Source organism: Elephas maximus, chromosome 1 (genome assembly GCF_024166365.1).
Source record: "Elephas maximus indicus isolate mEleMax1 chromosome 1, mEleMax1 primary haplotype, whole genome shotgun sequence".
NCBI classification, from domain to species: domain Eukaryota; kingdom Metazoa; phylum Chordata; class Mammalia; order Proboscidea; family Elephantidae; genus Elephas; species Elephas maximus.
The window spans coordinates 77,543,306-77,566,683 of NC_064819.1; the positions used below are offsets into that span (position 1 = coordinate 77,543,306).

Consider the following 23,378-nt stretch of genomic DNA (forward strand, 5'->3'; position numbering starts at 1 on the left):
TTGTAAACTTTCACTTAAAGCACAATAAAAATTAATAATAAAAAAAAAAAAAAAAAGTGAGAGGCTTAGTGTAATGTGTGGACTTCATTTGGCTCTACTTCAAATAACCTAAAACTAGTTGCCATCAAGTGGATTCCAACCCATAGTAACCCCATGTGTGTCAAAGTAGAACTATGCTCCACAGGATTTTCAATGGCTGTGATTTTTTGGAAGTAGATCTCCAGGCCTTTCTTCAAAGCTGTCTTTGTGTAGATTTGAACCACCACTCTTTCGGTTACACCTTAGCAGCCAAAGGTTTAACCTTTCCACAACCCAGGGACTCCCTAGTTCAAATAAACCAACTGAAAAAAAAAGGGCTCTTTCAAGAAAAGGCTGGTTCCAAGTCTCAGGCCAAGAATATACGAATTGAGCAGAAAGCATGTTACACCAAAAAGCAAGGAATGTCTTAAAGACTGATGAAGATACAACAAAAAGACACAGAAGCTGGCTAAGCAGATCTCGCACTAGCAAAATTTAGGACAACTTGAGCATCAAAATAATGATAACAGTAATGGTGAATAACATGTTGAATTTTTTAAAAGAGCACGTAGCTCACAATACTGATGAAAAGTATTATCTATCAGTACCTTTACAATAGAGAAATCTGATACATACCACCTTAACCTAAGGGATCAAACTTAAATAACAGATAATGAGACAAAGTGCAATTATGTGCCTTCTCATGCGATGCAATGGAAGGTACACATCACCTGTGTGGTACTTCCGCCAAAAATCTTTAATTAGATTCTAACTATAAGAAAATAGACAAATCCTGAGCGTAAAACATTCTACAAAGCAATTGACCTACACTCTTCAAAACTGTTAGTCATAAAACACAAAAAGGTGGATGTAGTATTCTACATCACTATTTATCTCTTCTACTCATTTTTGGCCATTACAGTTGTTTCTGGTTTTAGGTTCCTATGAATTCAGCTGCTAACCAAAAGGTTGTCAGTTCGAATTCACCAGCCACGTTTTGGATACCAGGTCTACTCTGTTCTATAGGGTCGCTATGAGTCAGAATCAACTCGACGGGCAACTGGTCTGGTTTGTGTTTTGCTTTTTGGTATGAATAATTCAGCTATGAATAATCGTGTATATGGCTCTTAGTGCATTTGTGCATGTATTTCTGTTGAGAATTTACCTAGAAATGGAATCATGGGGTCATAAAATATGTGTATCTTCAACAAAGTTAACGTCTAATGTATCTCCAAAATCACAGTACCAACTTAAAATCTCACCAGAGTTCTAGTTGCTTCATATCATTGCCAATGGTAATTAGCATTTTTATTTTTAGGCATTCCAAGGGGATGTGTAGTGGTATTTTGTTGTGATTATAACTAGTACTTCTTTGATCACTAATGAGGTTGACAGCTTTTTCATGTTTATTGACTATTTGCGCATCTTTTTAAATAAAGTACCTATTCAACTCTCTGGCCCGTTTTTCTACTGGGTTATCTAACTTGTTAGAGTTCTTTATACGTTCTGAGCATAGGTCTTTTCGTGGTACTATGTGCTGCAAAATTATCTTCTCTGCACTTGTATTCACACCCTCGTAACGGTGTCTTTTGATAAAGAAAAGTTCTTAATTTTAAGGCAGTCCAATTTAACTATTAGTGATTTCTTCGGTACTGTTTAAGTTTTTCTCTGTATGAAAGTCATAAAGATATTCTATTTGATGTACTAGAAATAGAAACTTCATTGTTTTCCATCCCATATTTAGTGTAACGATTCACTTAGAATTGATTTCTGATTATGATGTGAAATGGTAAGTTTCTTTTTTCATCCTCATTTAGCTCTCCAATTACTCCATTTATTGAAAAGAGTGGCCTTTTCCCTCTGTTTGTGGTATCACTTTGGTCATAAATCAAGTAGCCATATGTACATGGGTTTATTTCTGGGCTCTCTACATTATTGATCTATTTGTCTATCCTTGTGCCAACACCACCTTAATTAATGTAGTTTTATAACAAATCGTGTTGGATGGTAGAGCAAGTTCTCCCAATTTTCTTCACTTTTGCATTTATTGGATTTTGCATATCTATATATAAATTTAAGAGGAACCCTGGTGGCTCAGTGGTTTAGCATTTGGCTGCTAACTGAAAGGTCAGCAATTCAAATCCACTAGCCGCTCAGCGAAGAAAAGATGTAGCAGTTCGCTTCCATAAAGATTACAGCCATGGAAACCCTATGGGGCAGTTCTACTGTCCTAAAGGGTTGCTATGAGTCAGAATTGATTTGATGGCAACAGGCATATATGAATTTTATAATCATCTTGGAATTTCCATAAAACTGCACCAAGGTTCAAACTGGATTTGCACTCCAGTTTGGGGTCATTTGGGGGAGAAGTGATATTTTTACAATACTAACACTTCCAATCCATGAATATAACCCCTCATCTATTTTTAAATCCTCTTTAATTATTCACAATAACATTGTATGGTTTTCTGAACAGAGATCGTAAACATTTTCTATTAGCTTTATTACCAGGTTTTCAGTACTTTCCTGGTTACAAATAGCATCCTTTAATTTCATTTTGTAATTTCTTGGTGATGGTACACAGAAGTGTAATTCATTTTTGTACACTGATGATGTGTCCAGAAACCTTGCTAAACTCAATTATTAATGCTAATAATTTGTTCTTTTGGATTTTCTATGTATACAATCTAATCATACACGAATAATTTTATCCCTTCTTTTCTAATGTTTGTATTTTTTTCTTGCCTTAGCATACTAGCTAAGACCACCAGCACAAGGCTGAATAGAAGTGATGCTATAGGAAACAATTTTTGTCTTGTTCCTGAACTCAAAGGAAAATCTTACACATTTCAACATCAAGGTATATTGCTTGTTGTGGATTTTGTTTTGTTTGTAAATACCCATCATGCAATTAACTATGTGCCCTTGTAATCCTAACTTACTAAGTGTTCTTGTCATGAATGTATATTAAATTTTACCAAAAACGTTTTCTGGAACTTCTGGGTCTGGAGAACAAGGTCAGTAGCCAAATCCCAAATCTCCCTGTTACCCTCCCAAAATACCACAAAGTCAACAAGAACAAATAAAAACCATTCAGGACCCATGACTTCAACATTATACTACCAACTTTGAAATAATGAGAGGAGAAATAAGAAACAAATTCTAGGAGAGTTCCCAAAGACCACCTACTACCACTGCAAGCCTATGGATGCAGAAAGCAGTAGGAGGCCAGGCTGAAAAGGCTTCAAGAAAATGCAGAGGGGAAAAGAGGCCTTCACAGACAAAATCAGTATGAAACTATAAATGCCAAAACATTGACCACAGACTGGGACTTGGTAGTTAATGGCCCTGGCTTCAGGGAAGGGGCTGAAAGTATACAGTATCAGAAGTGATAACCTCAAAGAAGCAGTGATACTGAGAGACCTCCCTACTCTACACAAGAAATCAAGCACATATAGCAAGAACAGATTTTTCTATGCCTCATTTAATTTACTTAATACGGCCCTGAATATTTTCTCTCCCCATGTCTACTACTCCAATTCTAACCCTACAAGAAAATGGGGAAATGAAACAAAACTTCTGACTTCTTTAAATAAAGTGACTGATAAAATATGATACAAACACAGATATATGATCCATAGAAAGATTGGAAGAAGGCTCTCAAGACCCAGATTATAGGTTCATCTCTGCCCCTCTGACTTCAGGCTATCTTTCTAAAATGAGACATGATAATGTCTCAATTTCCTTTTATAGGATTTACCCAATCTCAGCAACACTTATGAAGACAAAAAAATCAATGGCAAAAAGTTGTTGGTTGTTGGAGCTGAGTGACTGGTATAAGGGGGTTCACTGAACAAAGCTCTGTACTTTTGTGTATTGGAAACTCTCCATAATAATTGAAACCTTAATTAAGATTAATGAAAGGATAATTCCCTCCTCAGGAGAAGACATACTACTAGAGGAGAGGTGGGGGAGAGAGAACCTAAAAATTGTATATAATTTTTACCAACTCTCCTCTCATTTACTGTTTTCCTCTCTAAACCAAGGGACTGAGTGGCTAATATAGAAATGTTGAAAAATATGGAGGTGCGATACTTACTGACAAAAGACACATTCTAAGACTAGGGTTACTTTTATTTCCCTGATTTTCAATTTAAGAGTCAGCCACTCTGTGGAAGAAAGATGTGGTAGAGATGTGGCAGTGTTAGTAAAGATTAACAGCCTTGGAAACCCTACGGGGTAGTTCCACTCCGTCCTATAGTGCTGTTATGAGTAGGAATTGACTCAACAGCAATAAGTTGTTTTTTTCCACAATCCCTAAAATGTCCACATCTTACTCATTTCGAGAACATCAGCCCCTTTCTCTCATGTTTTATTTATCCTCACCTTGTTCCCTCAAGCATTTCAGTTTAATCATCTACTAGTGAGGTACTTTTTTGCCATACAGAAAGAAGTCATTTTACTTTATACCTCCTACAAACTCGTCTGTGTGCATGTCTGTATGTCTAACTGGACAAAAGTTTTACAAAAACATAGTTATTTTTACTACAGGTATATGTTTGCTACTGTATGTGTTATTCTCATTATGTGTATGTATTAGCTACTAACAGACATATTTGCTATTTCTTTTAATACTGTTGCAAACCACTAAACTGATTTCATACTTCACAGGGGTCCCGAAGTCTGTAAACACTACTCACTGCATTTTCCCTAATCCCTGGGTATTATGCCCCGATCCAATTGCTAATCTTCCCTGGGAAGACAGAGTGTTCCTCAGCATCAGCTGATTTTGTCCATCTGCCAGTAATTCCATGACTCAATTCTGTTTTACAAAGGACATCTCCCGAAACTCTGACAAAGGGTGGTCTCCGGGTCTTATGTGTCTCTTCCTGTAATTCACTGGAAACACCACCAGCATCTTTTTAACTTCTGACCACCACAAACATTTTACAGCCCAGTACACACAAGTAAAAACAAAGAAGCTTTATGAAACAACACATCCCCTTTCTACACATGTTACTGTGATATTTCCTATTTTATTTGAAAATAGTTTCCATGCCTTCACTCTGTGGACCCGTTTTATTCCCATGGTCCTGACTGGGATTTGGAGATTCGAAACAATGAGAAATTGCCCAACCAGTATCTTCACTTCGCGGCTAGAAAAAAGATTCAAGTTCTTCCTACTTCAGGACGTAATAATGGCTGAGCCCATTTTAAGGACGCAAAGCAGGTGCATGGTGTTGTTACTGAAGAATAAGCATGATTCCCCTAAACCACTCAAAGAGAAAGAGGCACACTTAGTTTTTCCCAACAGATCTCCTTATCAGAGAACGACATGGAGCCCACCTTTCGGTGCTAAACTCCTGACGGAGGTTCAAGCACTTGATCCCACACTCTAGGAAAACCGACAAAGAAAAAGGAAAAGGTGGACAACTGATAAGGAAACAAGTTAGCACACCGGGCCCAAACCAATCCGGACACTGGCGAAAGGACCCGAGACGACAAACGGAGGCGCGCGGAAGCCTTCGAGCGTCGTGACCCATCCAGACGTTCCCGCCACTCCGTCCCGAGTGCGGCAGTGCCGCCACCTCGAGTCCAACAGTGGGACATTCTCCATTGAAAATTCGTTTTAACGTAGGAAAAGGTGACCGTAAACCAGGACTCCGGCTGATACTAACCAGACCACCACTGGACACATACCCTTCCAGGTAACACGGGCCGACGCGTCCGAAAATAGAGGCTGGCGACGGGAAATGACGCAACAAGAGGCGCTGCGCGGGGAAGACTGTGCGCCTCATCCTCTCCAAAAGGCGGGATCTGCGCCGCGGATCTGGGGGACGGGGCGGGGCGGGCGTCTCCATGGCGACCGCTCCTGGCGACATTCCCAGGATGGGTCTCTCAGCTCTCGGGGAGACTCCGCGGCTGCGACCCAGGAACAGAGAGAAGCGCTGGGAACACTGGGGAAGCTCCTTTTTCTCCTAGCGGCGGGTCTTGGGTTATCCTCCCCATCATGCCTTTGGCCTCTGCCGCATGGGATAACGACTAGCATCAGACAGAATAGTCTCAGGTTCCATTAACTTTAATTAGGAAGATAACCTGGGTACCCTCAACCAAGCACATTTGACATACAAAGTGGATAATTTTTAACACTTTTCTCCTCTATACAAGAAAAGTGTTTTCAGTAATAATTCTGGAACAGAAAAAATAATAGAAATGTCCTTTAATTGAACTTCTTGTATATATAATTATGCCAGTAAAAGTTTTAAAATAAATATTGTAGTCCAAAAAAGTTTAAAAATAATGGATTGATATTTTTAATCACAGTACTGCATTTTTGAAAAAAGACAAAACAAAAAACCGTATACCTACATATTATTGTCACAGTTAATGAAGAGTGACATAATAGCTTCTATTTTCCAGTCTTCTAGCAAAATTGATCCTCGTGGCATATTCATCTCCAAGAGACAGAATAGGCAGATTTGTCAATCTATCATCTCCATTGTTGAGTGAAAACCATTATATTAAGTTTAATTTCAAATTTTTTCTTTCCTGTGAAGGAACAGATTAACAGGACAAATCTTAAAGTTTGACAAAGGTTCATAAAGTTCCATTTTACGATTCACAGAAATTGCTTTCAAATAGTTTCAAATGTCTCTCTCTGCAGCCCCCAAATTTTAAACATAAATAAACACTCCAAGAGGTCACATAAAATCCGTTGCCGTAGAGTGAATTCCGACCCACAACTGCCCTATAGGACAGAATAGAACTGCCCCATTGGGTTTCCAAGGAGCAGCTGGTGAATTTGAACCGCCGACCTTTTGGATGGCAGTCAAGCCTTACCCACTGTGCCACCAAGGCTAGAGGTCACATAGAATGATGGAATTTAAGTGTCATAAACAGCATATCTCCTGTCTTTAAAACAAAACTTTTTATTGTCCCTCTTCTTCCAACTAATTGGTCTCCTTTTGCTGCTAAACTCCTTACATCTAGGCAATTCCTTCTCCCTTAAAGAACGTAAGATTAAATAATAGTCTTGTTTCTGGGTGTCACCTCATCAATTGTAAAAGGAAATGATAAAATTAGATCGCATCCAGGGTCCCTTCTAGCTTTATGTTTTGGATCCTGCTCCTCTATACTCACCTCATGTTTTTGTAAAACTGGATCATTCTACCCTACTTGAACACAGCTGTCATATCCAGACCCACGGCTTTGCACAGGCCTCCACTCTTCAAGTTCATTACTTTTTTTTAGGGTTGCAGTTTGTTATGTTTTCCATTAAACCTTCGCTAAACCAAACCACTCCAATTGTCCTTCATACCATAGGTTTTCCCCCTCTGAACTCCCGGAGCAAACTGTATTGCTTTTGTTGTTACTACACTATCTTATATTAATATCTGTAGAAATGTCTTTTTTTTTCTTTAATCTACTAGATTAGGGTAGAATCCTGATGTTATTCATCTTTATGTCTCCAGATGGAATTGGAGAAGTCTCCTGTACTTAATTTTTATTTAAGCACCTAGACTGCAAAGAAGCATCTGTTTCTCCAGGAATGGCCTGGGATCACCTGCATCAGAATTAGCTGGGATGCCCACTGAAAACGCAGCGTTCCTGGGACCCTCTCAGGTAAGTGAGTCAATCGCTGAATATGAAGCCTGGGGATCTGTATTTTAATAAGTTCTCTAGGTGGTTTATTTGTGTAGGCCATTTAAAACTATTCATACACTACACCAATGCAAGATCTTAGCTATAGGGGAAACGGAGAGGGGAGTAATGTGGAAAATCTGAATGTTCTGCTCAATTTTTCTGTAAACGTAAAACTGCTCTAAAAAATAAAGCCTATTAATTTTTTAAAAAACCTTTTTACAAACCACTGTTACGGGTGATATTTGGCAGAGCGTTATTAAGGTGTTCAGAAGCTCTCGCAGACTCGCTTTCTCAGGCCTCCAGAACCAACTTCTCAGCTTCTCACACACTAAACCAAAAAAACCAAACCCGTTGCCGTCGATTCCAACTCATAGCGACCCTAAAGGACAGAGTAGAATTGTCCCATAGAGTTTCCAAGAAGTGCCTGGTGGGTTCGAACTGTTGACTTTTTAACAGCCATAGTATACTTAATCAATTTGCAAAGACCTCCAGGAAAGCGAGTCAGAGCACTGCTAGCAGGACAAGGGCTCTTCGGCGCAGGCGCAGGCGCAGGCGCAGAGTCTCGGCTGCGGGTCTGTTGCGGACCTTCGGTATCAACTCTGCTCTACAACCCTTTACGCCAGTACTATCCGGTCCCAGCCGTTGCTCGGGCAATAACTGGCCCCGCATACGGAGCAGGGGTGATCAGGGACCTGAATGTCTGTGACCCTGAGATTGTTGGTGGGCTTTAGACCGAGCAGCGGGTCGACGCGTGGGTTTCCCTTTAATCCTTCCGGCTTCCACAAACGCTGCGCGCTCCGGTTCCGCTCCGGGCGCGGGTCCCGCCCGAGATGTGTTCGGAGTTTCGTGCGCACGGCCAGAGGCCGCGCGCGGGGGACCCGGCGCCCGGGCGGGTGGACCTAGAGGATCTGAGGAGTGGTCGTGCAGAAGCACCCTTTCCTTCGAAGGAGACGGGTGAGGGGGCCACGGGAGGTGTGGGTTGTAGGTCCCCCCGGGAGGCGCCTCCCCCAGCAGGGACGCTGCTCAGCGCCTCCCGGCAGCGCCTAGCCCCAGTCGCGCGGGCGGGCTCAGTCTAGTCTCTCCGCTGCTGTGACAGCCCGTGGTGTTTCCCGGGTGTGCCCCTGGTGGATGGAAAAGAGCGGGACTGCGTTCCGCCGTCCTCTAGCTGGTCGAGGAAAGGCTTCTGTACCCCGGGTTAGGATGAGTGTTTCCAGGTGCTTACAGTGTGCTGGGCACTGCCTCAAGAGTTTTTACCTTCATTTAACTCACTTAATCCTCGCAACAACCCTATGAGATAATGTAGGGTAATTATCCTCAAGTTACAGATAAGGAATTGAGGCACACAGAGATGAAATACCTTCCTTGAAGTTACCCAGCCTTTACTTTATGTGGTAGTCTGTATTTTATGGTTCTGATGATGGAGGATGGCATTTAAATATTGTAGGTGTTATTTGTTGGTGGATGCATTAGCAAATTCTGTAGATCTCTGTGGGTGCATGTTATTGTTATTTTGAACCAATTTTCGTGAGCGTTGTTGCCTGAAGATAACCTTTTGGTAGAGCTGGAACTCTGTTGTAGGGTTTGAACTGAGGCTACCAAGGCCTCCTTCTGATTCTTTTTTAAGTTGGCAAAGGCTCAGAAAGGAGTCATCCCAGTGCCACAAAGCAAAGCACGGGGAGAAGGGCTATTTCAGAGCCTTCAGAACATGTTTCCTTCCAACTGAGGTCATTTCTTCAGACTGAAGAGGGCAGGAAATAAGGGAGAATTCTTCCTGGATCAAGAATTGATTATAGGAGGAAGTGGCACTATCAAAAGAATTTCAGATGGTTAGGGTAACAGGAGGTGGCCAGGGCTGGAAAGTTAGAGTCATATAAAGGAGCAGATAGTGTCTGCTGTTGTTGCAGCACTTTGTGATCACTTTACTTAGACGGTAATGCTTTGGTGAGGATATAGTATCTGTAAAGTATTAAGGAAGTGGCGACCCAAATAACTAAAAGATGAAGAAAGGAAAGAAAACTTTCCACATCATGGTGAATAAACCCTTTGGCTGGAATCTGGATAAGGGAATGACCCTGACCTTGTGGAGATAGTGGCCTCCTGGCCTCTTCAATATGTATCTGGGGGCTCTCCCTGAGACTTCTGTCACATACATCAGCCCTTCCTTCCCCATTTCATATGCATCCTCCAAAGCAAGGAAAAGGAAAGCATCTGCCCATGCTTTAGTCCAGCAGCTACTAAAGACAACTTCACAAATTCTCTGAGGGCATCCTTCCTTAAATGTTGTTAGTTGCCATCAAGTTGGCTCCAACTTATGGTGACCCCATGTACAATAGTACTAAACGTTGCCCTGTCCTGAGCCATCTTCGTATTCATTGGTATGCTTAAATCCATTTTTGTGGCCACTGTGTATTTTGAGTGCCTTCCAGCCTAGGGGGCTTATCTTCCAGCACTAAATCAGACAATATTCTGTTTTGATCAATAGGGTTTTCATTGGCTAATTTTTGGAAGTATTTTGCCAGACCTTTCTTCCTAATCTGTCCTAGTCTAGAAGCTCCACTGAAACCTGTCCACCATGGATGACCCTGCTGGTATTTGAAATACCAGTGGCATAGCTTCCAGCATCATAGCCACATGCAAGCCATCACAGTATGACAAACAGGGGGTCATCCTTAAATGTACACCATCACAATTTTCAAATTAATTGCTTTGAGGTGACCTCAGCAATAATATATTCCTTATATTTTCAAAAAATGATACTCATTTTTTTGAAATGCTGTGCCATCTTTTAACTTGTAGTGTTCACAAAATTTTGTGAGAAAAGACAAGTACTAGTAAGGCTATTTTACAAAAAAACAAATCCATTGCCATCAAGTCAGTTCCAACTCATGTTGACCCCATGTGTTACAGAGTAGAACTGTTCCATAGGGTTTTCTTGGCTCTAATACCGTTACAAAGTGGGGCCAAGTTTTGTGAAAGGCGAGTGACTTTCCCCAGGATGCACAGCCCTATGGTGGTGGAGCAGTGTCACCACCTGCCTTCTAGCAGTGTCAGCTGCCTTGTGTTTTGACCTTCAGGAGGAAGTAAAGGGACTACTACTGTCATACACTGAACTCTTACCACATGTGAGGAAATTGACAAATAGGCTTAATTATATGCCTCAGATCGCCTAAGGAGTTTGGAGGGATTTGGCCCCAAACCATCCCCTTTCCCTTTCATAATCAAAGAACTAGGAACTTAAACCCAGACATGAATGTCCATTGTCCTTTTCTTTGTGTATGGGAGTGGATGGGACTTTTAGGTATTCATCTTACCTCTTAATCCTTCAGGTTTTATTCAGCTAGCCAAAAGTGGAATTACTAGACTGGTGACTCTGAATGTCTTAGGATAAGACAGTCTTTCCTCTTTCACTAGCTCTGCCTTTGACCAAGAGGAGGCTGAAGAGGGAAAGGTCACTGTCTACTTCACTATAAGATATACATCCCACACAAGTTTAGGGTTCTTCCCTCTTTTCTGAAAGTTTGTGTCATCTTGCCAAGCTGAGACACATTTCTTTCTTTCCCTAAAACTTCCCTTCTTCAGTGAGTCTGCCAAATTTTTTCCAGTGTGGGCTATTCCTATTTGCCTGCAGACTGCTATTAGTATCTTCCTCCACCCTCCCTCGCTCTGTTTCATCATTAGGCGATTGAAGAAAACAGCCTTATTGACCTATTTCTTGGTTTCATTTGAAACATGGAGGTTTATCACATGTCTCTGGGGATCTGAAAAACAGTAGGTTCATTCTAGTCTTATCCCTATTCTATTCCTTATTCCCTAGTCTTATCCTTATTCTAGTCTAGCCAGATGGGCATGTGTCTCAGAGTTTAGGATCTTAAATTAAACTGACAGGAATCAGATAGCTATGGACTAAACAATCAAGTCCAGTCTCCTCATTTTACAAATGAGGTGGCATGAAACCCAGATTGGTTGTTTTTCCCTGGTTTCTGTATATCTACCAACAGAGCTATGACCAAGATCCAGATTTTCAAATCAATGCTTATATCATGGGGCCTCATCTGATGGTTCATTGAATTGTGCTAGCAAGCCGCTTGCACTGAGGTGGCACTTAAGTGGGGCTTGGAGAATTTAATTCTTAGACTATATAGACAGGGGTGCTTACTGCAGCCTTCCAGGGGCTACCTGCAGGAATCAGTTGAGTTTAGTTTCTTGGCCACTTAGGGGCAACAGGAATGGACAGTGTGATGTAGGTGTTCTTTCTTTTCCTGTTGAGAGGCAATCAATTCTGTGTAGTGTAGTGAGTTTCAGTTCAAGATTTATCACTTGGCCTTGGACCAAATTACTTAACCTCTTTGTGTCTCAAGTTCTTTATTTGTATTACAGGAATAATACTAGTACCCTGTCATCAAGTTCTTGTTGTTGTTAGGCGCTGTCGAGTCGGTTCCGACACATAGCGACCCTATGCACAACAGAACGAAACACTGCCCGGTCCTGGACCATCTTTAAAATCGTTGTTATACTTGAGCCCATCGTTGCAGCCACTGTGTCAGTCTACCTCATTAAGGGTCTTCCTCTTTTCCGCTGACCCTGTACTCTGCCAAGCATGATGTCCTTCTTCAAGGACTGATCCCTCCTGACAACACGTCCAAAGTATGTAAGACGCAGTCTCGCCATCCTTGCCTCTAAGGAGCATTCTGGTTGTACTTCTTCCAAGACACATTTATTTGTTCTTCTGGCAGTCCATGGTATATTCAATATTCTTCACCAACACCACAATTCAAAGGCACCAATTCTTCTTTGGTCTTCCTTATTCATTGTTTAGCTTTCACATGCATATGATGCGATTGAAAATACCATGGCTTGGGTCAGGCGCACCTTAGTCTTCAAGGTGATATCTTTGCTCTTGAACACTTTGAAGAGGTCCTTTGCAGCAGATTTGCCCAATGCAATGCGTCTTTTGATTTCTTGACTGCTGCTTCCGTGGCTGTTGATTGTGGATCCGAGTAAAATGAAATCCTTGACAACTTCAATCTTTTTTCCATTTATCATGATGTTGCTCATTGGTCCAGTTGTGAGGATTTTTGTTTTCTTTATGTAGAGGTGCAATCCATACTGAAGGCTGTGGTTTTTCATCTTCATTAGTAAGTGCTTCAAGTCCTCTTCACTTTCAGCAAGCAAGGTTGTGTCATCTGTGTAACACAGGTTGTTAATGAGTCTTCCTCCAGTCCTGAAGCTCCGTTCTTCTTCATATAGTCGAGCTTCTTGGATTATTTGTTCAGCAAACAGATTAAATAGGTATGGTGAAAGAATACAACCCTGACGCACACCTTTCCTGACTTTAAAACAATCAGTATCCCCTTGTTCTGTCTGAACAACTGTCTCTTGATCTATGTAAAGGTTCCTCATGAGCACAATTAAGTGTTCTGGAATTCCCATTCCTTGCAATGTTATCCATAGTTTGTTATGATCCACACAGTCAAATGCCTTTGCATAGTCAATAAAACACAGGTAAACATCCTTCTGGTATTCTCTGCTTTCAGCCAGGATCCATCTGACATCAGCAATGATATCCCTGGTTCCATGTCCTCTTCTGAAACTGGCCTGAATTTCTGGCAGTTCCCTGTCGATACACTGCTGCAGCCGTTTTTGAATGATCTTCAGCAAAATTTTTTTCCCATGTGATATTAATGATATTGTTCTATAATTTTCACATTTGGTTGGATCACCTTTCTTGGAAATAGGCATAAATATGGATCTCTTCCAGTCAGTTGGCCAGGAAGCTTTCTTGGCATAGACAGGTGAGCACCTCCAGCACTGCATCCGTTTCTTGAAGCATCTCAGTTGATATTCCATCAATTCCTGGAGCCTTGTTTTTCACCAGTGCCTTCAGAGCAGCTTGGACTTCTTCCTTCAGTACCATTGGTTCCTGATCATATACTACCTCTTGAAATGGTTGAATATCGACTAATTCTTCTTGGTATAATGACTCTGTGTATTCCTTCCATCTTCTTTTGATGCTTCCTGCATCATTTAATATTTTTCCCATAGAATCCTTCACTATTGCAACTTGAGGCTTGAATTTTTTTTTTTTTCCAGTTCTTTCAGCTTGAGAAACACCAAGCATGTTCTTCCCTTTTGGTTTTCCATCTCCAGCTCTTTGCACATGTCATTATAATACTTTACTTTGTCTTCTCGAGCTGCCCTTTGAAATGTTCTGTTCAGCTCTTTTACTTCACCAATTCTTTTTGCTTTAGCTGCTCGACGTTCGATAGCAAGTTTCAGAGTCTCCTCTGACATCCATCTTGGTCTTTTCTTTCTTTCCTATCTTTTCAGTGACCTCTTGCTTTCTTCATGGATGATGTCCTTGATGTCATTCCACAACTCGTCCAGTCTTTGGTCACCAGTGTTCGATGCGTCAAATCTATTCTTGAGATGGTCTCTAAATTCAGGTGGGCTATACTCAAGGTCATACTTTGGCTATCGTGGACTTGCTCAGATTTTCTTCAGTTTCAGCTTGAACTTGCATATGAGCAACTGATGGTCTGTTCCACAGTCAGCCCCTGGCCTTGTTCTGACTGATGATATTGAGCTTTTCCATCATCTCTTTCCACAGATGTAGTCAATTTGATTTCTGTGTGTTCCATCTGGCGAGGTCCATGTGTATAGTCGCCGTTTATGTTGGTGAAAGAAGGTATTTGCAGTGAAGAAGTCGTTGGTCTTCCAAAATTCTATCATTCAATCTCCAGCATTGTTTCTATCACCATGGCCATATTTTCCAACTACTGATCCTTCTTTGTTTCCAACTTTCGCATTAAAATCACCAGTAATTATCAGTGCATCTTGATTGCATGTTCATCAATTTCAGACTGCAGCAGCTGATAAAAATCTTCTATTTCTTCATCTTTGGCCCTATTGGTTGGTGCATATATTTGAATAATAGTCGTATTAACTGGTCTTCCTTGTAGGCGTATGGATATTATCCTATCACTGACAATGTTATACTTCAGGATGTATCTTGAAATGTTTTTGACGATGAATGCAACACCATCTTCAAGCTGTCATTCCCAGCATAGTAGACTATATGATTGTCCGATTCAAAATGGCCAATACCAGTCCATTTCAGTTCACTAATGCCTAGAGTATTGATGTTTATGCATTCCATTTCATTTTTGACGATTTCTAATTTTCCTGGATTCACACTTCGTACATTCCAGGTTCCGATTATTAATGGATGTTTGCAGCTGTTTCTTCTCATTTTGAGTCATGCCACATCAGCAAATGAAGGTCCCAAAAGCTTTACTCTATCCACGTCATTAAGGTCGACTCTGCTTTGAGGGGGCAGCTCTTCCCCAGTCATCTTTTGAGTGCCTTTCAACCTGGGGGGCTCATCTTCCAGCACTATATCAGACAATGTTCCACTGCTATTCATAAGGTTTTCACTGGCTATTACTCTACAGAAGTAGACTTCCGGGTCCTTCTTCCTAGTCTGTCTTAGTCTGGAAGCTCAGCTGAAACCTGTCCTCCATGGGTGACCCTGCTGGTATCTGAATACCAGTGGCATAGCTTCCAGCATCACAGCAACACACAAGCCCCCAGAGTACGACAAACCAAGGGGCACCAAGCTGTTGTGAGGAATTAATAAGTTAATATTTATAAATTCTTAGAACAGCAACCAGTGTCACAAAACAGTTTGTGTATTGTTTAATGAGAAAATTTATTTGCTCTGTAAACTTTCACCTGAAGCACAATAGAAAATGAATAAATAAAATGCTTACAGGCAGGCCAAAGAAGGGCTTTTTCCAGATACTGCACCTCCAAGTTTCAGAGTTAGGGTTCAAAAAAAAATTTTTTTTTTGAAGGTATAAACTTTCTCAGTGGAGTCTCTGTGTCTACCATATGTGTCTAGTATCTGGGAATCTTAATATCCATGGGAAGTTTTGGCCCCTTTGACAAGGAGGGAATCCACCGGGCCTATGGGAAGCTGAGTTTGTGTTTAGACTCTTCTGCTAGGAGAGGAATGTCGGTGGGGAGGCTGGTCCCAGCTAGCACATTGTCTAGGCAACCCAGAGTAAGTTTTTAAGGCTGTTTTTGGACAATTCAGCTTGTCAAGTCACACAAACTTTTTAAGGCACAGCTTCCTGGGCTCCATCAGATTTACTAGGTCTGAGGTAAAGCCCAGATATCTGGAGTAACAAGTTCTATAGGTGGTTTTTCATTTGGGGTGGGGGGTGGGGAATGTAACCTATCTTTTGGAATCCAATTTTAGCCCCTTTCAAATACCCACTTTCTTGAGTCCTTCCTACCGCAGCTCCTGGGAAACTACGCCCTACCTTTTTTATATATCAAAGCATTGAGACTGAGCTCAGAATAGCTTTGTGTCTCCAGCAGCAACAGCCTTGTGTTAAATCATTTCCAATCAGTAGGAATCCAAGCACGTGAATTGGACATGATCACCCAGTTGGAGGGAGAACAATGGTGGATACTGAATCTTCATGGAGCTGAAGAGGACAGGGCCCAGAAATACCTGTCTAGGTGAGTTGTGACATAAAAAGACCACCAAATTGATATTTATGAGACTTGAGTTCTAGTCTCAGCTCTTATAATTAGCTGTGGCCTGGGCAAGTTACTCAACTGGTTTTCTGTCTGTCAAGTGTGGGAGTTGGCCTAGATGAGCTCTAAGTTCTGTAAAACCTCTGATGGTCTATGATTATAAATTTGTTTAGAAGAATAACTGAACTAGTAAAAAGAAGGATTAAGGGGTAGGTGGGGGTCACAGTGTTGTAAATAGCATTTATGAAATTTTGTCCTCTCTCAGACATGCCAAGAAAATGGTTGCATTCAAGCTTGATAGAGACATCTTCACTACTTGCTTTTTGAGGAGTCATCTTTTCTGCACTTCAGAGTCTTTACTTTTCTAATCCCTTTCCTTTCTCTCATTTCCTATGATGAATTGGGTACAATAACAGCTTGTTCTAACTTTTCATCCCCTACTCTTTGCTCATCAGATGGTATATCTGCTCATTTCCATTTTGGGGGTTAGGGGCTTAGCATATTACCCAGTCCTCCCATATTTCTTGATGTGTTTATGCTCACCCACTGCAAAAACTCTGTATTTTTATCTCTTCTGGCCTTGTTCATGTCTCTTCCACTGTCCCTTTTTATTTTCTCCCCAGATAAAAGTTTCTAGTGTGTATAAATTGCAAATTAGTTGTCCTTTTTATTCTAGTTTGCTTCCCTTGTTTTCCACAGTGGATACAGGTGATTTTTACACTTTAAATGTCTTTCAGAAGGGGAGATTTGAACTGAAACCAAAGCATTGACACCAATCAGGCTATTCCTAAAGAACTCAAGTTTTCACAGCCAGCAATAGAAAGTCTCAGAGGGAATATGAATGAAGAAGCCTGTAAAATTAAGGGCCAGTTATCAAGGCATACACAAAGTCCTGCACAGATGAAGTCCTCTTTTGAGAAAACAGAGATCAAAAAAGTATCAATGACCCTCAAGGAAATTTCCACTGGAGAGAGAGGCTCAGAGTCCAGTGAATTTATTCTGAGCTCAAACACAGATACACAACAAAAAATTCCAAAGGGAGATAGATCCCACATATCTAGGAAAAACTCCAAAGATAATTCAGACTCAATTAAACACCAGAAACTCTTCCCACAAAAGAAACCTTGTAAATGCGATCAATGTAGAAAAGCTAACTACCAGTCAGACCTTATTGTACACAGTAGAATCCATGGTGGAGAAAAGCCTTTTGAGTGCAACGAATGTGGGAAAACTTTCAGCCGAAGTACACACCTTATTGAACATCAAAGAACTCACACTGGAGAGAAACCTTATGAATGTAGTGAATGTGGAAAAGCTTTTAGCCGAAGTACACACCTTAGTCTACATAAGAGAATCCATACTGGAGAGAAACCTTATGAATGTAGTGAATGTGGAAAAGCCTTTAGCCGGAGCACAAACCTTAATCAACATCAGCGAACTCATACTCAAGAAAAACCTTACAAATGTAGTGAATGTGGGAAAGCCTTCAGTGACCGTTCAACCATAATTCAGCATCAACGAATACACACTGGAGAGAATCCCTATGAATGCAGTGAATGTGGAAAAGCTTTCAGTTGGATCTCATCTCTTATAGAACATCAGAGGATGCACACTGGAGAGAACCCATATGAGTGCAGTGACTGTGGGAAAGTGTTCAGTAGAAGCTCATCACTTACTGAACATCAGAGAATCCACACTGGAGAAAAGCCCCATGAGTGCAGGGAGTGTGGAAAGGGCTTCAGTCGAAGCTCATCCCTTATTATTCACCAGAGAATTCATACTGGAGAGAAACCTTACAAATGTAATGACTGTGGGAAAGCCTTCAGTCAGAGTTCAACTCTAATCAGACATCAGCAACTTCACACTAAAGAGTAATATAATACCTGAGCTTTTATTAATGTTAGCACAAGAGCACATATCCATAGCCTCCCACAGATGGAAAAAACTTGTTTGAATTTTCCTTTCCTACTAACTATAAAAAAAAATTTTTTTTTTCTTTTTTACTAAGTATAAGCCAGTTTCAAACTTTTTTTTTTTTAACTGAGTGATCAATACATCAAGGGGATGACTTTAAAAACCTAACATATTGAATGTCACATTCTGGAGGGCTCCACCCTTAGAGTATAGAACTGCCTCACAGGTATCTTGCAGTTCCTTACCTTGTCTTGGGTCTTAGCTCCCCAAAAGGAGCCTTGGTGGCACAGTGGTTCAGTGCTAACTGAAAGGTCAGTGGTCCAAATCTATCAGCCTTCCCACAGGAGAAAGATGTGGCAGTCTACTTCTGTAAAAATTACAGCCTTGGAAACTCTATGGGGCAGTTCTACTCTGTCCTGTAGAATAGCTGAGTCAGAATCAACTCAACAAAAACTGGTCTGGTTTGGTTCCCCAAACAACCAGTGAACCCTCTGTATCCCAACCACATCAGCTCCTTCCCTTAAATCTTGTATGTGTATGTGTGTGTGTTTTCATACTTGCTGACCCCAGTAGCAGAAGAAAAGGAGTAGCCTTCAGCGCAGGATCACCAATTTGGGGATAATAGTGTTGAGACAAGTTCAGTTTCCAAACTTATAAGGACAAATTTTTCTCTTCTTCCTCTGTACCGCACTTTTTTTTTTTTTTTTGCTATATCATATATTCATTAAAGTATAACTCACACTAATCCTAGTGTTATTTTATCACATCATTATCAAGTATGTCCTAAAAATCTTAGCAATGTTTATTTCCTCCATTATCTTGAAAAAAAAAAAATGCTTCCAATTGCTACTTTATTTTTTTAAATCTCTCTTTTGTTATAGGGTCACTATGAGTCAGAATCGATGGTGACAGGCTTTTTGGTTTTGTTTACAGAATTCATGAAACATATACCCTCTGGCTTTGACCCTCACTAATCTTGTAAAGCTGATTTCTGAAAGACAAACTCAGTGACTATTTCTCAATCCTCTTCCAGCTTGAATAAAATCGGCACTTTCGTTAAAAAGAAATAAGGAAAAAAAATTGTGCTGGTGGTTGCACAATCTTGTGAATATACTAAAAACTACTTCACTGTACATATGAAATGGGTAAAACTGTACAGTATGTGGATTACATTTCAATGAAGTTGTTATTGAAAAGTAAAAAAAAAAAATGGCACTTTTGGCCACTTTTTTTTTTTTCTTGGCTATTCTTACATGCCTTAAAACTTGATCTTTTCCTGGTATCCACCATTTTTTCTACCTCCCAGCACATCTATAATTACAAATGATCAGCTCTGTGACTTTGGGCAAGGATTAGACCAGAATAATCTCATTTTACCAGGTTATAATACTTGAGGTTATTCAACTAGATTATAACCTTCTTGAAGGCAGAAATCTTGTTTTAGATACAATAAATTTTGAGAACCACCGCTGTATTAGTGGAGCACTCATGATGCAGTGGTCAAGAGTTTGGCTGCTAAACATAAGGTCAGCAGTTCAAATCCACCAGCCTGTCCTTAGAAACCCCATGAGGCAGTTCTACTCTGTCCTATAGGGTCGCTGTGAGTTGCCACTGACTCAGCAGGCAATGGGATAAAATATCACAGAGTGCTGAGTAGACACTAAATGCCCTGTAATTAGTGTTTACTGATTCCTCTTTATCTCCTGTAATAAATTTGCTTGACTTTATTTGAAATGGCTCAATAACTGATTCCATTCTCTCTATTCCTACTGCTGCTGTCAAGTCCTCAGGACTTTGGGCCTAGATTACTACAGTAAATGCATTTGTTGTTGTCCTTATATCCCTGCCTTTATCTAACCGCTTGTCTAAGCTACCACTTTATTCAGAAATAGTCCACAGCTGCCCAGTGTCCTCAGGAAAAGCTTCAAACTCCTTTATCTTCAAGGCCGTCCACAGTTAGATCTATTTACCTTTATTTTCCATTACTCTTCAAAACAAAAACATTGCACATGTGGTCAGGCCTATCCTTTGTCCCTCTTCTTACACTTGGCTTTCTTTCAAACTATTCCATGGCACCCTTTTACATGTCCTACTTTCTCCTTTGTACCTCCAGAAGTCCTATTCACCCTTTCTAAAAGGCCCTGCTCAAGTCCTGACTCCTTTGTGATACTTTCAGTCTCACACCTTCTTAGAGATCCTTTGCAGTGATGCTCTGCATTATTCTACTTCATTCAACATTTTCTTATTCTGTTCTCAGGTTCTTTCGGGTGTGCTATTCCATAAGCTGGTTTGAAGTTAGAAACTGTCTTAAATATAAGTGCCAGTAATAAATACATAATACCATGCAGACTTGGACTCTTATGTTAATCTAAACCAGGAAGGTTTGATTTAACAGTGCTATTTCTTCTGTCTTTTGAATGGCAAGAAAATCTCATAAATATTTTGGGCTCTTTTGTCCTACCTTGAATTATGTACATTACTTACGAGGATGAAAAAAAAAAAAAGATTCTCAACAAGATGGACTGACACACTGGCTGCCAACAGTGTGCTCAAATATAGCAACAATTGTGAGGATCACACAGGACCAGGCAGAATTTCCTTCTGTTGTACATAGGGATGCTATGAATCAGAACCAACTCAATGGTACCTAACAACACTTACTCTTGGGACGGATTCTTCTTTAGAGTTCAAGGGATGCTGACCCCTTGGCTTTTTCTTCATGGGGTTGTAAGGATTAAGTGAGTTTATTCATGTGAAGTGATGAAAACAGTGCCTGGCATATAGTAAGTGCTCAATAAATGCTAAGTTGTTATGATTCCACTGTTTCACATCTACCAGTAGCCTTTTACCTCTTTGTCTGCAGGTCTTTGACTCCATTACCAGTAATTACTGGAAACTAGGACCAATGAAATAAATTAAAAGGTACCTCCCCTAACTGTCATAGTAAGTAATAGCTGTCTTTTTTTTTTTTGATAACTAAACGGTATTGAAATTTATAGAAGACAGCTTATAAGTACAATAAGATAGAAAACCAAAAACACATACAAATCAGCATTAGAGAAGGCAGAAAATGCCAAGAAGCTCAAGATCAGGATAAGCTATGGTATCTGACGCATTTATTCAGTTTGAGATACAAGCTGAGCATTCTGGCAACCAAAGTCAGGAGATAATTTATGTTGTTAAAAAAAAGGGGGGGTCCATTCCTCAAGGAAAGCATAACTTTTTCTAATATTTAGATTTAAGATAAATTTCTCCACTGGCCTTTATATTCATACAGTAATTACACAATGCCCTCAGTAGTAAACAAATTATATATCCTCCACAACATCAAGGAAACCGTAGGTTCTCCAGTGAATAAATATTTAGTTCATAGTAGAAGGCCCAAAGAGGCCCAGAGGTTAGAAGGAGCAGCGGTTGTAGAGTATATCAGATAATCAAGTGTTACCAGGTGGCAGAAGATAAGTTCTTTGCATATATTTGAGTCACCACAGGTTAGAATGTGGAAACTGCAGTTTTTGTTAGCTGCCATCGAGTTGATTTTCAACTCATAGCGACACCATATAATACAGTAGAACCGCCCCATAGGGTTTTCTAGGCTGTCATCTTTACCAAAGCAGATCGCCAGCTCTTTCTCCTGCACAGCCACTGATTGGGTTTGAACCACCAAACTTTTGGCTAGTGGCTGACAGCTTAACTGTTGCACCACCAGGGCTCTTACTTGAAGTTTAAAACCAAAAAACCAAACCCATTGCCATCTGATTCCAACTCATAGCCGCCCTATAGGACAGAGTAGAACTGCCTCATAGGGTTTCCAAGGAGCGGCTGGTGGATTTGAACCTTTTGGTTAGCAGCCAAGCTCTTAACCACTGCCCCACCAAGGGCCAGGATTTGTCCCCAGTTCTTCTGATTTAAGTACTGGACCTCTTTAGCTGAACCCTGGCAGCTGGGCAAGAGCTGGAAAAGAAAAGGAACTGTGTCAGTAAAGGCATTAAAAAAAAAAAGGCATAAAGATGAGAAAATGCCCTCGGTGTGTTGCAGTAGATGAAGAGACTAAATTGCCTAAGGCAGGGTGTTAACGATGTTAAATGTGTGAAAGTTGATTTGGAATTGGATAACTACGAGGGAATGACAGGAGGTTTTTAATCACAGTAATTAAGTTTGGCAAAAATCTGGTACAGGAGACAAGATGGTTTAGAAGTGAGAGATAGTAGGCAGAAACTAGGTGGGAAGCAGAGTTTTAGAATATACTGGGGAATGGAGAGCAGCCACAGATGAGGAAACAATGAAGGAAAGAGCTAGTGAAATTGGTGACTAAATACGGATAATGAAGGAGAGGGACCAGTGGCTACATTCCTTATTTGGTATTGTTACTTAATTTTCATGTAAATTACTAGTGCAGCCAGGGAGGGATTTCTGATATACACGCACCAGTTAGTCAAAAACACAAAAGTCCAGGTTGAATGGCTGGTTACCTGCACCTTTAACAAGTCAACAAGGAGAACCAAAAATTTATGATGGAATTTCTGGTAATGGAGTCCCGTGAGAAGGTAAGAGAGATGCGGAGTGGGCGGTCCTATTTTAAGGAGAAACAGATGCAGCCAAAATCACTGTGATTAAGCTCACGCTTAAGAGGGACCAGTCCCTGGACAAGGACATCATCCGTGGTAGAGGGTCAGCAAAAAAGAGGAAGACCCTGAAGGAGATGGATTGACACAGACAGTGGCTGCAACAATGGGCTCAAACATAGCAACGATTGTGAGAATAGCGCCAGACCGGGCAGTGTTTCCTTCTGTTGTATATAGGGTCGCTATGAGTCGGGGATCCATTCCGCGGCCCCTAACAACAAGCAGCTCACATTGAAGCAGGGCCTCTTCAAAATAATCCCCTACATTAGAGGCCTCCCATCTAGGCGCTTTTCCGCGAGCCCTCGGGAGTAGCCAGATAAAGACACTGGTTGAGGCCCACCGCCTCCGTTCCTCTTTGCTGCCTGATACCCACCTGCCCCACCCATCCTTCGGGATTCGCAATGGAGTAAGGAGACGCGTGGAGGTGCTCCTGTCCTTTCACGGCCGCCGTAGGCAGACGGAGACTGTCGTGTGCAGCCGCGAGTCACAATGGCCGCGAGGGTTACTGCTAGAAGCCACTGGGACGTGGGCGGACGGCCTTCCCAAACTCCGTTTTCCCGCTTCCTGGGAGTTGGGGGGAGTGCTCCGAAGCAAAATTCGCTAAAGAGCTCGGAGGGGACCGGTGCTGCGTCG

The 23,378-nt window shown here is 41.1% G+C and overlaps 1 protein-coding gene and 1 long non-coding RNA gene across 4 annotated transcripts in view; one reads left to right on the forward strand and one right to left on the reverse strand.

Moving 5' to 3' along the window:
• Positions 1–5,797, reverse strand: part of LOC126077115 (uncharacterized) — a 30,495-nt gene extending 24,698 nt beyond the window's left edge. Inside the window, exon 1 of one of the 2 annotated variants that reach the window (XR_007517660.1) lies at positions 5,719–5,797. This is a non-coding gene — a long non-coding RNA (uncharacterized LOC126077115). Of the gene's footprint in view, positions 1–5,696 lie in introns of both variants that reach the window. The other variant, XR_007517659.1, reaches the window with a different exon arrangement.
• Positions 5,798–8,238: 2,441 nt separating this feature from the next.
• On the forward strand, positions 8,239–23,174 carry ZNF391 (zinc finger protein 391). Of its 2 annotated transcripts, none has more exons than XM_049886019.1 (3): positions 8,239–8,616; positions 16,077–16,188; positions 16,944–23,174. In XM_049886019.1, exon 3 carries the CDS (start codon positions 17,044–17,046, stop codon positions 18,079–18,081), a length of 1,038 nt encoding a protein of 345 aa, XP_049741976.1. In that variant the 5' UTR covers positions 8,239–8,616; positions 16,077–16,188; positions 16,944–17,043; the 3' UTR covers positions 18,082–23,174. The 2 variants fall into 2 exon arrangements, with proteins under 2 accessions (XP_049741976.1, XP_049741985.1); XM_049886028.1 differs by having other exon boundaries at positions 16,080–16,188.
• Positions 23,175–23,378: the final 204 nt, after the last annotated feature.